At 33.5% G+C, this 13,206-nt stretch overlaps 1 protein-coding gene across 1 annotated transcript in view; it reads left to right on the forward strand.

The window, feature by feature from the left end:
- Positions 1 to 9,240, forward strand: part of spz3 (Spaetzle domain-containing protein 3) — a 339,160-nt gene extending 329,920 nt beyond the window's left edge. Inside the window, exons 3-5 of the mRNA XM_069843631.1 lie at positions 5,156 to 5,485; positions 6,558 to 6,683; positions 8,929 to 9,240. Of these exons, the coding sequence (XP_069699732.1) occupies positions 5,156 to 5,485; positions 6,558 to 6,683; positions 8,929 to 9,103 (631 nt within the window). The 3' untranslated portion in view covers positions 9,104 to 9,240. The remainder of the gene's footprint in view (positions 1 to 5,155; positions 5,486 to 6,557; positions 6,684 to 8,928) is intronic.
- The last annotated feature ends 3,966 nt before the right edge of the window (positions 9,241 to 13,206 follow it).

Here is a 13,206-nt window from a genome sequence, read left to right on the forward strand (position 1 = left end):
CATTTCGATACAGCCTTCAGTTCTAATGTGCATATTATCGCACTATAGACTATTGTACCTAATCCCAATTACCAGTTTCGTTCTTCGTACTAGTAACTCATGTTGAAATAATTCTGTACCTACTCTATAAAAGAGTAGGCCTACTTTACGTACTGTAAATTCAATCTTCACTTCTCCCCGATCCGAAAAGATAAAATTACTCAGACATAGCCTACCATCTACTGTCCGTCCAAGTGGTTATGTGGTATGGTCGTAGAAAAGGAGGAAATGACGTGACAATTAATTACTTAACGAGGCCCTTTTATTTAAGTTATTTTAAACAGTTGTATAATATTACGTAGACGTCCAATTCCTAACAGAAATTAATGTTCTCAGAAAAGAGCTAAGACAGCCCAGCCGCTAGCTGGCGAATAAAAGCTGGTGGGGGAAACCGGATACGACGTAGGCAAATGGACGACAGTACCTGTGCGAAAATGATTCAATATTGAAAGCTCTTTCGTCACTGGAAAACGCGAACATATTTTTGGAACGTACTGTTTACTTTGACCGTAAGGCTACTATGACTGTATATGCGGTCTTGGATCTGTGTTGGAGAACGGTTGAACTTCATTAGTAGTAGGGGTGGGAGTGAAGTACATTCAAAAACTCAGGTACAATAAAAATTGAAGTAAAAATAAAATGATATCCCTTACAAGAACTCAGGTCTGAATAGCAGCATTCCGTCCCTTAGTCACAATGTTGGTAGTTCTGAATAACTATGTTCTGCAGGAGGTAAGTTTTGCAATCATTCAATTGAATTTCTTGTTTGTGTTGGAAATAAAATTTGTCGATTAGTTACAGCAGGGTTGCTAGATTTCTTAATGAAAGAAAATAACGATATGTATTAATTGTACTGTTTAATTTAAAAAAAAATCGTTAATTTTATTTAGAATATGCAAAGAAATAAAAATATACAGTACCTTACCACTTTATCTAACAATAAGAATAAAATCAGTATCGTACTGTTAATAAAATACTGTTTACATTTACGGAAAAATTACCTTTTTTTCTGAGAAAAGTATTCATTTGAAATTAATATGGTATTATCCGTGGAATAAGCTGTTGAAATTCGCACAGTTATATTATTCCCAGCTTGTAGGCTATAATGCGACAGAAAATAGAGCAAAAATAAACTCTTCTATTTTAGAGAACAAAACGGAAACAATATTAATTAGTCAAGTGGATTCTATTTATGCATATGTCACTTTTAATTATTAAGTTTATGTACTTTTGTGAACCATTTATTAATAAATAATCCTAATTAGTCAAGTAGATTCAGTAATTTGTATCGACCTCAAAGAACAGGATACGCCTTTCGTCTTTTGTTCACCTCAAGACTACATAATATTATCCTCCTATGAAATACTGTGAAATCATTCATCACGAGAATGGGGAAAGCCCAAACTCAACTTCTTCTGAATACAGAAAGTACCATATCTTGCTGTAATAGAAGAGAGATTATATGAAATTATAAATCTTCTCCCGATGTGAAATGAAGGCCCAACTTGTATACTTCGGAGGAAATTAAAAACAATATTATGAACGAAGTATTTACGTAAAGTACTAGTTACACTAACATGCATAGGCTATAGAGAATATTTCCAACATCTACTACTAACTGGATATGTGATTTTTCTACAGAGAATTATACCGCCATCTTTCGCAAGGCGTAATAAAAGTCATTACTGATAAGCAGCTTGCGTACAAACTATCGGATAGCTTAGAATGACACTACATATCATTCCACCAACTCATTGCAGAGGCTTTATCTCGGTGTACTCCCGTTTCCCTCTACCATTCCAAAGATGGGATACCACCTTTCATTTAAAAGGTTGTTACGAAGTATTATCACAGTCTAGTATATACAGTCGCGGAGCTCAATACGTAGTAACTATGCAAACATTAGATAGTTGCTCACCACTAGGATCGCTAATATCGCCTCATTACAGGCAATGCAAAATAGTACCGTCACAGTCTATTGTTTCTAGCACCCTCAAAACTCAAGCTTCGTGACTATATATAGTAGACTGTGGTATTATCATATCCTCTGTTTTTATTGTACAATCTTAGTTTGAAAACTGGAAAATTTCCTAAAAAATGGAAAATAAGCAGCGTATGTCCAGTTTATAAATCAGGCAACAACACCAAAGTTCAAAATTACAGACCTATTTCGATAAATTCTGCACTTGCTAAAGTTTTTTAACAAATATTGTACACTAGAATTTTTTTACTGTTGTACTGTCTATTGTAATTGGGGCTTTGCCCTGTTATAGACATAAGTAAATAAATAAATAAAAATTACCAAGGAGAAATAACAATACGGAATTGACAATTAATTGATAGTGTATTCGACAATATTTTTACCTAATACCAATTAGGCCTATATTATTATTAATGTTCAACATTTTTTCTTAAAAAGTTAAGTTTGTTACAGTTTCGGTGATAGTTTCTTGTAATGACTGTCATCGTGGGTGTGTGCTTATTCAATTATCAGTGACTGCGATGTAACTATTGGAAATCGATAACATTTTAATAAAGAAAACTGCCCAAAATAAAAAAGCAATGAACGGGAACAGAATGATAAATTGAGTTGTAGTAGCGCCAGTGAAACTATAGGTATCCTACAAACAAAAATCTGCTCCGACTCCTAGCGGCGCACATGTTATACCCCCTCTTATCCCCCTTCAGTAGGCGTGAGAGCATGCTGGGAACGGGAGCATACGTCATCTGCGCAAGACAGTCATGCCCGCAGGTTTCTGCGCACTGAGGTTTCCTTGTTGGATGCCTACAATAACTCTTGTACTGTACATCATCGCTGCAAGCATCAATAAGGGTGAGCAAAGAGCTGTAATTTTCAACCACCTTGGTTTAAGCAATTTCTATGGGTAATATATGAAAAATCAGACGATGATAGGCCTATACTCCGTAGGGATTTTTTCAAAGAAACAGCAATTAAAGTTTTCTCCAGGTCTTTTGTGCAGAGTCCTGCCACTCTCCCCTCCCCGCAATATTTAAAAAAGCCGGCGTTTATGGGAAAATGATAGCTTTATCCATTAGAAAAACGACAAAGCCAATTGTTTGATCAAAGCATCTGATTGTTCATTACGTCAGTATGTCCAGAAACCCACACAAGCTGGAACCTCAGTCTATAGCTTTAAATGACACGTTAATATTATTCTAATGTACTGACAACAAAAATAGTAAAGTGAGTTTAGTTTGGCCTATGCTGCTGTACGTGTCTGCAGGTGAATCAATTCTGAGAGAGGCGGGGACGTTACAGAAGTTTGAACTTTCACTAGACCGTCTAAATATATTCCGCGTGTTGAAAACAATCGAGGCGTCCTATTTCCGTGTCTGATCTTGTTTGCAACCTGCTCGTCCACCTGTTCTAAACAACATTTTATACATAACAACCTCGCTGCCGTATGATTCACCTGTACGTGAATGTTTGAAACGTAAGAGAGAAATGGTCACATAAGACAAGCATTTAATTGTTTTGCAAGTACGATCCAGAATTACTCTGCTTTAATTGTGCCTTCTGCATGTGTGCATTTCGCTGAACGTAATTTCATCACGACCTGACTGGAAATTGAACTTGGGCTCCCTGAACAGAAGACTAGCGCGCTAGCGCTTGGACCACAGACACGGCTAAAGAATCTTGGGGAAAATTGTCAGCTGTGAGATAGACTAAATTCCTCATTGTTGGCTACAATGAATCCCTTCTAATATTTAATGGAAGATATTCCAAATAATGACATAAGAGAGGTCACTTCCACCTGAAAAAATATCTGCAATTGGCTACAATCATTGTTATGACTGAGGTAGGGAATGGAATGTTTCAACTGATTAGTTTTGTTTTTGTCATTAAGCATCTTGTAACATTCAAGTGTGCAGTTGTATTGTTTGAAATACTGACTGGGGTTGTCACTTAAGGGCTGCTAAATGTCGTTTCATTTCATTTCATTTTTATTTGTCCATAAAAGTGTTAAAACCATAGGACTTCTCAAAGAGAAAGAGAGAAAACAATAATTAAAACAGAAAACAATAATTAAAATAGATAAAAAATACAATAAATTAGGACCAATGTAAACCCACACGTATTTCATCTAAATTGTAGGGACAGAGGTTTGTTAAAATTCTTTTGCCTATTAAAATATCTTACATCATTCGTATTTTTAATTTCATGAGGCAAACCATTATATATTTTTAAGCCATAGGCCATATACGTTTTGTTGAAACTTGTCAATCGATGTGCTGGAATATTGAAATTTTCCTTAAAAAGCGTGTTATAATAATGAAAATCACTATTTCGATAAAAATGGTTCTTATCAGAATGTATTAATTCCATACGCTTAAAAATATATAAAGCATAAACTGTTAAAATATTAAAACTCTTAAAATATTCCCTACATGATGTACGATATCAACACCTGCCATGCATCTCACAACATGCTTCTGAGCAATAAAAACATCATTCATCTTCGAACTTTACATCTCACATTAAGTCAGGACATCCCTCACATACCCCAAAGAGAAAAGGCTTATGGTGTCAAGTCTGGTGACCGGGGAGGCCAACTGCAATAGGCCAGATCAGATGCGATAGCACGTCCAAACCAACGATGTAGTAGATGGTCAATTCGGAAATATCTGCGAAACTGTTTTCTACAATTGTTATTTCATTTGTTTTACAAGCTGTAGAACGCAAAATATTTATGTTATGATGTTATCATTTTTCAAAAGCAGAAATAATACGTTCTTTGAAACTCAGAACTTGAAACTTTGACAGTCTGACTATCACTCATTAATATTTAATAACAATTACATGAAACTGTCACCTTTTCGAAACACTGTGTACTAAGAGGACATAGCACTACTTTGGAACAGGAAGGAGAAATTCAGCTCACAAATTAATGTTGAAGTGCAGGAGGAATTACATACCTTCCATAATATACCTCAATAAAAGCTCTTCTACGAGAAACTTACACTTCGTCCTATCTCAAATAGCTGTGTACTAGCTGTCACCTAGTATGTTCTAACAAAAATTTCGCCATCATTCTGAATCACCCTGTATAGCAATTATAAACTAATGTTGAAATCGTATTTTCCATCATTCTAGAGAGAGAATCGAGCGATTTATTGACGAAAACAAGGCACTGATGAAGAGGATGTATGGAGAGTTCACTATGACCACGGAGTATGGACCACCATCCAGAGAAACGTACGACCAGCCTGGCAAAAGGAATGCAAAACGTGAAGCTACGGGAGAAGGAGGCGACAGCGGAGGAGGTCAAGACGAAAAGAAAAAGACAACCATGCCTCCAGGGGTGCCAGACATCCATACTCCCCCGGGGCCGGATCCAGCGACCGAACCGGGGGAATCTTATTTCTCTAAACTGAGACATACGAGGCAATCTTTCCGGAATAACCAATCAAGTGAGAGTGGCCGGTAAGTTGATGTTTTACTACGTAATAAATAATAACAACTATACTTCGTCCCATAATGTCTGACAGGGACGTAAACAGTTCCGGCAGAAAGAGCGCTTTACCTTCTCCCAACTTTAAGACAAGCGTGGGATGAGACCTCTGGCATTGGTAGAATAGGTATTAAACTTTTCACTCTCTTTCCCCCGGCACTGTTTACATCTCCTTTCAGACATTATGGAACGAAGTATAGATAAATCTCAGGAAGAATGACCTACTGTAAGTAGTCCAAATTGGATCTCAAGTGAAGTAGAGTAAGTGTTTTCTTTGGATTCATTCTTGGACAGTCATTTATTTTTCAGTCATTTGTTATTACTAGGCCTCGGATTTCTATGACCTAAAAAATTGTGGGAATATGCGTACACTTATGTCCTAAAAATACCAAAATATGACATAAAAACTTGGAAATATAACGCAAAAGAAATTAAATATTGTCCAGACATTACACAGTAAACTTTTTATTGCCATTCTACAAAATAAAATTGCTTTTTTGTGAATAAGAACAAATAAAATAAATATTTATATTATATTGTATATCGACTTTTCTGAATACTATTACAATGCTTTCTAAGATGTTCGGAAAAAACCTACTAATTAAACGATCACCAAATGTGTTGCGCTATAGTGTTTTTACATTATTGTGTATGTCAGGTGGAGCGCTGTCGTGCATGAAAACAATGTTTTCGATTTCATGATTCTGTAACGCTGGTATTCCGAAGTCTTGCAACATTTGAAAATATCGCTGCCCGGTTACCGTCACTGTTTTTGTTGGTCCATTTTCAATTTCTTCAGAGAAATACGGTCCTATTATGAAATGTGACGTAAAACCACACCAGACAGTAATCTTGATATCATATAAAGGTAAAACCATTGTAAAAATTTTAAGTGGATTTTTTTTTCAATTTTTCAACATTATTTCACCAATAGAGTCTCCTTAATGGTATTAGTACGTGTATTAATAAATACAGTAATTATTAACAGCGCTAGCAGTAGCAGTATTGGTTATTATAGTAATAAGGTTATTCTTTTGTTTTTAGTGTGGACGCTTGTGAATCGAAGGTGGAAATAGTTACACCGTACTGGGCTTCAAATAGTGCCGGAAAAATTCGAGCAATTGTCAATACACAGCATTTTGAGCAGGCCATTCACCAAGAAGTGTGTTCGTAAGTATCACAAAATAAGCATAGACATGTATCATTTACTTATTTATCTATCTGTCTGTGAATATTACTTTCCCTGGAAAGAAAATCATCAACATTTATTTCAAGAGATTTAACATTTGATCTTACAGTCAGAAGCAAGTCATCAGGAAGTGATTTAAAACTAAAAGTCATAAGTTCGTTTTTTTTTTCATTTTAAAAATAATCGCTGTAAATTATTCTGTACCTTGTTCATTATATTATCAACGTCCTGTTTTAAAATATCTATATTACTCTCAATTGATAGAAACGAAGTATCATCACTATACATTAAAGTATTACTAAGATATCACGAGGTAAATAATTGACTGCTATTAGGAACAACAAAGGTCCCAGAATAGATCCTCGTGGAACACCAATGATTACTTCTTGTACAGAAGAATCTTCCCCAGTAACATACACAACTTGTTCTCGATTACACAAATACGATTTAATTTTTTTATAATTGTGTACTTTGAATTTCATAAAACTGTAATTTATTAAGTATTATAGCACAGTTTATTTAGTCACATGCTCTGTTTAGATCACAAAAAGTTTCCCCGGCGAACCGAACAACAGTGTATTTTGGGAGAAAAAATAAACATTAAAAATAAGTAAATTTTGGACATTTACATGAAAATGTATCTTCAAACCCCAGAGTTAGTATATATGCACAATGAATAATAACTAAAAAGATCAAGGTTTTATGTCTCCTAGTTGCTAAGAAAAAAGAACATGAAATCTGCTAATTTAGCATTTCTTGTATAAGTCGTCGAGACCCCTTGAAAAGTTATTTATCTCGCGAACCGGATTGTAGGGTAAAAGTGCCTAATTCCGTGATACTCCTAATCCCGTGATAAAATTTCAATTGACTGCCATAAAGTTGTGGTCTCTGCCTTTAAAGTTTTTGAAATACATAACAGATGCCAGGAGATGTCTTCTTTTCAATTCTATTGACTACCCGCCTTTTGAATAGAAGCAGTCGACTGCAGAAGTTTTGTTCAGTGAAAGGTGGTTGACCAGTAAGTTTTTCTTTCTCTTGTGACCACTTCTGAAGAAACATTTTATATTTGAAGTAAGAATTAATATAACATTATAAAAACGATATATTACTGTAGATTACAGTTAGCTGAATCAATGTGTATGATTATTTAAACATTAAGGGTGCTATTCATAGACATTTCGCAGCACGCGCTACGAGCGTACTAAGCTAGCCCCGGCTATCCACTGGTTACTTGTACAGAATTCAAATCATATCCTATCGCTAACACTGGTTTATGAATACGAAAAACGCTGATCATCCACCGGAAACCCGCGCTAAAAAGTCTATGAATACGAGACAATAACTATGCTACTGGAGCTTTCCCATTTTCGAATTTATTTTCATATTTCTCCTTCCTGGCTCACTCGACCAGTAATGCCAACGCTAAATTGTGAAAATTAATGTCTATGAAAGAAAATAGTTCGTGGAAATAATAATAGAAATAAGTTATAGAAAACATCAATTATAATTATAATAAAATAATAGGGCATATATTTAACTTAATTACTGCTGTTGTTAGGAATACAAATAATGAGAAATAATTGTGTTATAATTCAATTTATTCAAATTTAATTTTGTATTGAATTTAACTTTCAGTTTATTTTGTTTATAATATATTAATATGTAATATGTACTCCTGTAGTTACACAAGTATTTTCTATGTCACTTAGTCCCTTTTTCTATGTTGTAATTTCTTGCTTAATCCATATTAAAACAATATACCATGATTTTAATGTGTTTTTCCAAATACGCGTTTGTTTTCTGAGCAGTTAATGAGGATTATTTTAGTATCACGGAATTAGGAAACCACTATAACGGAATTTGGATCCCTGTCACGCATTTAGGAGCCACTGTATAACAATGAAAAATCATATATTATATACCAAACTTGTGAAACTGTTGACACTGAATGTTGTAAAAACTGTAGCTAAAGGTCCAAATAACGTCATTTATGTGTTATTTGAACATTTTTATTACAATTTTGGCATAAATGTAGACTTTATTAAATATGTCACGGAATTAGGCAACTTTACCCTACACATCGGAAGGTCATATTTGGCCTGCGGGCAGTAGTTTTCCACCCGCTGTTTTATAGTATAAAAATTGTGGTCAAATATTGTCGTTTTAAATATTAATTAAAATATTTTTTTTCGGTTTCTATTTTAAATTTTTAACTTTTTCTTTCAGGAGCAAAGTGCAGACGAAAAGATGTTCAGGGGACTGCGGATGTGAGCAGAAATATAAATGGCACCGCCTGCTGGCATACGATCCCGACAACGACTGCAAGGGCATTTTCATGGATTGGTTCCTGTTCCCGTCCTGTTGTGTATGTCGCTGTGCGCCGGCGTTTGGAAATAAATGACCTCTGAACAATGCTCCATGATATTACAAATATTACCTTGAATGGTAAAGAACAGTATTTGTACATGCGATAATCTGTCACACCCCATTTTTAACTATTACCACAATGTTAACAGATAATAATAGGGCCTATGAGAACCATCCAAATTAAAATTGATTTAGTACCTAATGATCCACAAGTATTCAACAAATGTGACGTTACCAAAACACGTATTTTTTTATTTTATATTCAACTTTCATCTTGAAGCTTACAATTCAAATTATAGCGATAACTGAACACCGTTATCAAAATTAAGTAAATAAAACCTATGCTTGATTTTAGTTTACCTGGATTATTTCAGAATCTTCTTCTCTTAATTTTATTAAATAATATAAATTCAAATTGTGAATGTTAAAATATGCAAAACTTTTATTGTGTTCAGCTTAACAAAAAATAGTCTGAAATAATTTGTGACAGATAATTTTAACGTGTGCATGACGAGTGAATAATTTTCACAGGAATGAATAAAATATTTTCTGAGCACTTACAGTCTTGCGTGTTCAAAAACTTTGTTACCTTAATTGAAATTGTCAATTTTTTTACACACGTGTGCAGTTTTTATGAACTGAACATTTCAGTTTACAGTATGGTGTTGTGTTACTTTTAGAATCATCTTATATCCTTTAGTTTGTGCAATTATTGTAATAGAACTTTAAAAAGATACAGTTTTACCATATTACATGACATACATAAAAATAAATGTTTTCTTATACACATAATTTGAAACCACTCTTTAATTACACTATGATATCGAAAAACAAAAAATGTTTTCGCGTGTGACTTTATACTTAGTTTTAGAATTTTCATTGACTTCCATTTATATCAGCAGAAGGGGATGACGAACACAGTTCATCCTCGTTCTTCAAAGTTCGTATTGTTAACATAAGGAATCGAAATTGGAAAAATGAAAACAGATCGAAAGGAAAATCTAAAAATAATATTTAGCGTTATTGCAAAGTAAGATTATAACTCAAATTTCTCTTGAAAACTCGTGTTGAGGGGATGAAAATACTTTACAATATTTAAGTACAGTGAAACCATTGTATATCTATGTTAAATTATTTTTGTGACTTATCAGATAATTACGTCTAATAAAGTTAATTAAGCGGAGAAAATTACATTAATCTCATGGAAGCCAAATAAATATCTCTGCAGAAATTATTACACTGTAAATATTTGTTGATAAAACGTATTTCCTCAAGTTATAATAAAAATGAATTTTTAAATTACAAAAGCTTGTTGACCTTACATTTATTTATAATAATGTTTGTTCGCAAATTTCCAGTTAATATTAATGATAAATACTAACTCCTTAATACACATAATCATTTAAGCAGTTTATGTGAAATAGTAAAAGTATTATTCATTCAGACTCATTATAAATTAAATATCATTTTATGTAATACATTATTGTTTTTTTATTTTGAAATTTTTCCATCTTCTTCCTTTAAATTTTCTGGAAAATATTTAAGAGTTCTATACGGACGTAAAATTGAAAGAGGAAGTGTTACAAATATGGAATATCATTTTTTTTGGAACCTACATGTTTTGAATACTGAACGTAAAGTATCGTCCAGTTTATTGCTGAATGTATGGTACTCCGGACTTAAAAGTTTGTAAGATGATAAGTAAAATGTTTGAAAAAAATTATTTCCTAAAAATCTAGCATATTTCCTTCATAAAAATGTAGGTACAAATATGGAATACTATTAACAAGTTATAAGATTAACAAAATTGCAAAGTCAAAATGCCTCTACTAAGAAAAGCACAGAACATGCATTCAGCATCTTCATCAGAAGGTGTTTTCCTAATAGGAATAGAACAGTCTAGTATATACTGTCGCGAAGCTTGAGTTGATGAGGGTACTAGGAACAATAGATAGTGCCAGTACTGTTTCACTTGTATGTGATGAGGCGATAGTAGCGATCATAGAGGTTAGCAATTATCTATGGACGCATATTTCCTACGTATTGAGTTTCGCGACTGTATATACTAGAGTGTGGTAATACTGAATCCAGATGAATCGTCTCTCACATCTTTTCTGGAACTTGTTTTATGGCTTCTTGCATTGCCTTTTCATTCCACTGTTTTCTAAGTTTGTTGGAAGGTGAAACAAAAATTCAGGGCATGAAGGTGGAATACTAATAATACTAGCATTTTATATTTGTGACACACTGATGTAAGTCATAACCTCAAACATATCATAATTTAAAAACAAACTCAATTAAACATATATTGCTATAGACGTAGATTGTTTATTTTTAAGAATGTATAGGCTATCTTTAATATTTCTAAAATTGAAGGAAAACAATGTATATTCAAGAAAAGAACTTACCGCCAAAATTTTCATTTTCCTCGAAAACGCAATAATGTTGAACGTTTCAACAGTTCAGTTTCTAACTCAGCTTCTAACTGCAAACTAATATATTCCCGCGAACGATAATATCAGTGCGTAGTAATTTGGAAGACTTCCGCTATAATACAACACGTCTCAGGTCGTATATCACACTGTTTTATATTTGTACCTCTATTTCATATTTGTAACACTTCCTTTATTATTTCAAGTTAACAGTATACGTTTATTTAAAAAGACTAAAATCATCACTGAAATTTGAAATCACTGCTAAAAACTTTTCTCATAATAGACATAATATATCATACTGTTGGGATTCAAACCACAGTCTTTAAATACTTATGCATCAATGTAGAAACAAATAGTTTTGTGTCTCCCAGATATACCAAAGCAATATCACTTGACACCTTCAAATGACTTCAAAAATTGTGTAATTAAAAAACAGAAATAGTGTTAAAAAAACGAAATGAATTTATAGTTTCACTTTCATAAGATTTTCAACGACACATATTGTCAGAAAGAAAACAGTAGCGACCAATTTAAATATAATCATTTCGAAGTACAACTTTTTCCTGAATATCTAGCCAAATTTTGAAATGTGTTTCATTGACTTCGAAAATAAAACAATTATAAAATCTAAATGTGAATCAAAGAATACTGAAGAAAATCTTTTTAAACATTCACTTTCTAAAAGAAATTTAGCTATACTGAATTTCTTCCCTTAAATTCTATACAGGGTGATACAAAAGGTAAGGTCAACCGGTGAGGAGATGATTCAGGGCAACTTTTGGAGCAAGAAAGTCTTTTGTCAGTTTTATTTATTTGCAACCGTTTCAGGGTTACGACAGGTCAAATATTTACTCATAATATTTACACAGGTGACTTACTTACAATAATTACTAATTTACACTACTTTATTGGAGCAGCTGCTCTAACTTTCCTCCGTTTGCACGCAAAACATGCCTGGGCGCGTTCTCTTACTGCGCTGTGCACAAGATCTAACAGCCTGTTTCATAGTCTGAAGTCTGTTAATTCGCTGGAGCAAATGATCTCTGTCTGTAATCTCCGTAGCGTACACCTTTTCTTTCATAAACCCCATACAAATAAATCCAGAGGCGTTAAGTCAGGAGACCGTGCTGGCCAATCACAACATTTCACGGCATTGTCATTCCATTAATGGTAGCAATCATGCTTTGTAAAAATAAAACCTAGATCAAAACAACTGACGGTAAATTACTATTTATTGTAAATATCATAAGATGTGAATTAACTGCTTGACCTGTTGTAACTCAGAAACGGTTGCAAATAAATAAAACTGACAAAGGACTTTCCTGCTCTAAATGTCGCCCTGAATCACCTCCTCACTGGTTGACCTTACTCTGTATATCTTTGATTAGATTCTGATTCTGAGTTGAAAGAAGAAAAACTTTATTTTTATTTCCTCCTACTTCAATTCTTTATAACCTTTACCTCAAAAAGCTTGCATATGCATGAATGGCTTAATCTACATCCCATCTGTAGGAAATCGCCATCACTAAAAATAATTTTACAATTCTCGTGATAACTTGATAGTCCACATAGTATTGTTAGATATTATTTTCCTGTCTACAAAGAATACTTTGATCCTTTGAAGAACAATATCATGAATAGAACACACTTCTTCAAGCAATCATCAACGCATCGCAACACTTAGCTTGTTTCTCAGTTAAAG

Source organism: Periplaneta americana, chromosome 13 (assembly GCF_040183065.1).
Source record: "Periplaneta americana isolate PAMFEO1 chromosome 13, P.americana_PAMFEO1_priV1, whole genome shotgun sequence".
NCBI classification, from domain to species: Eukaryota; Metazoa; Arthropoda; class Insecta; order Blattodea; family Blattidae; genus Periplaneta; species Periplaneta americana.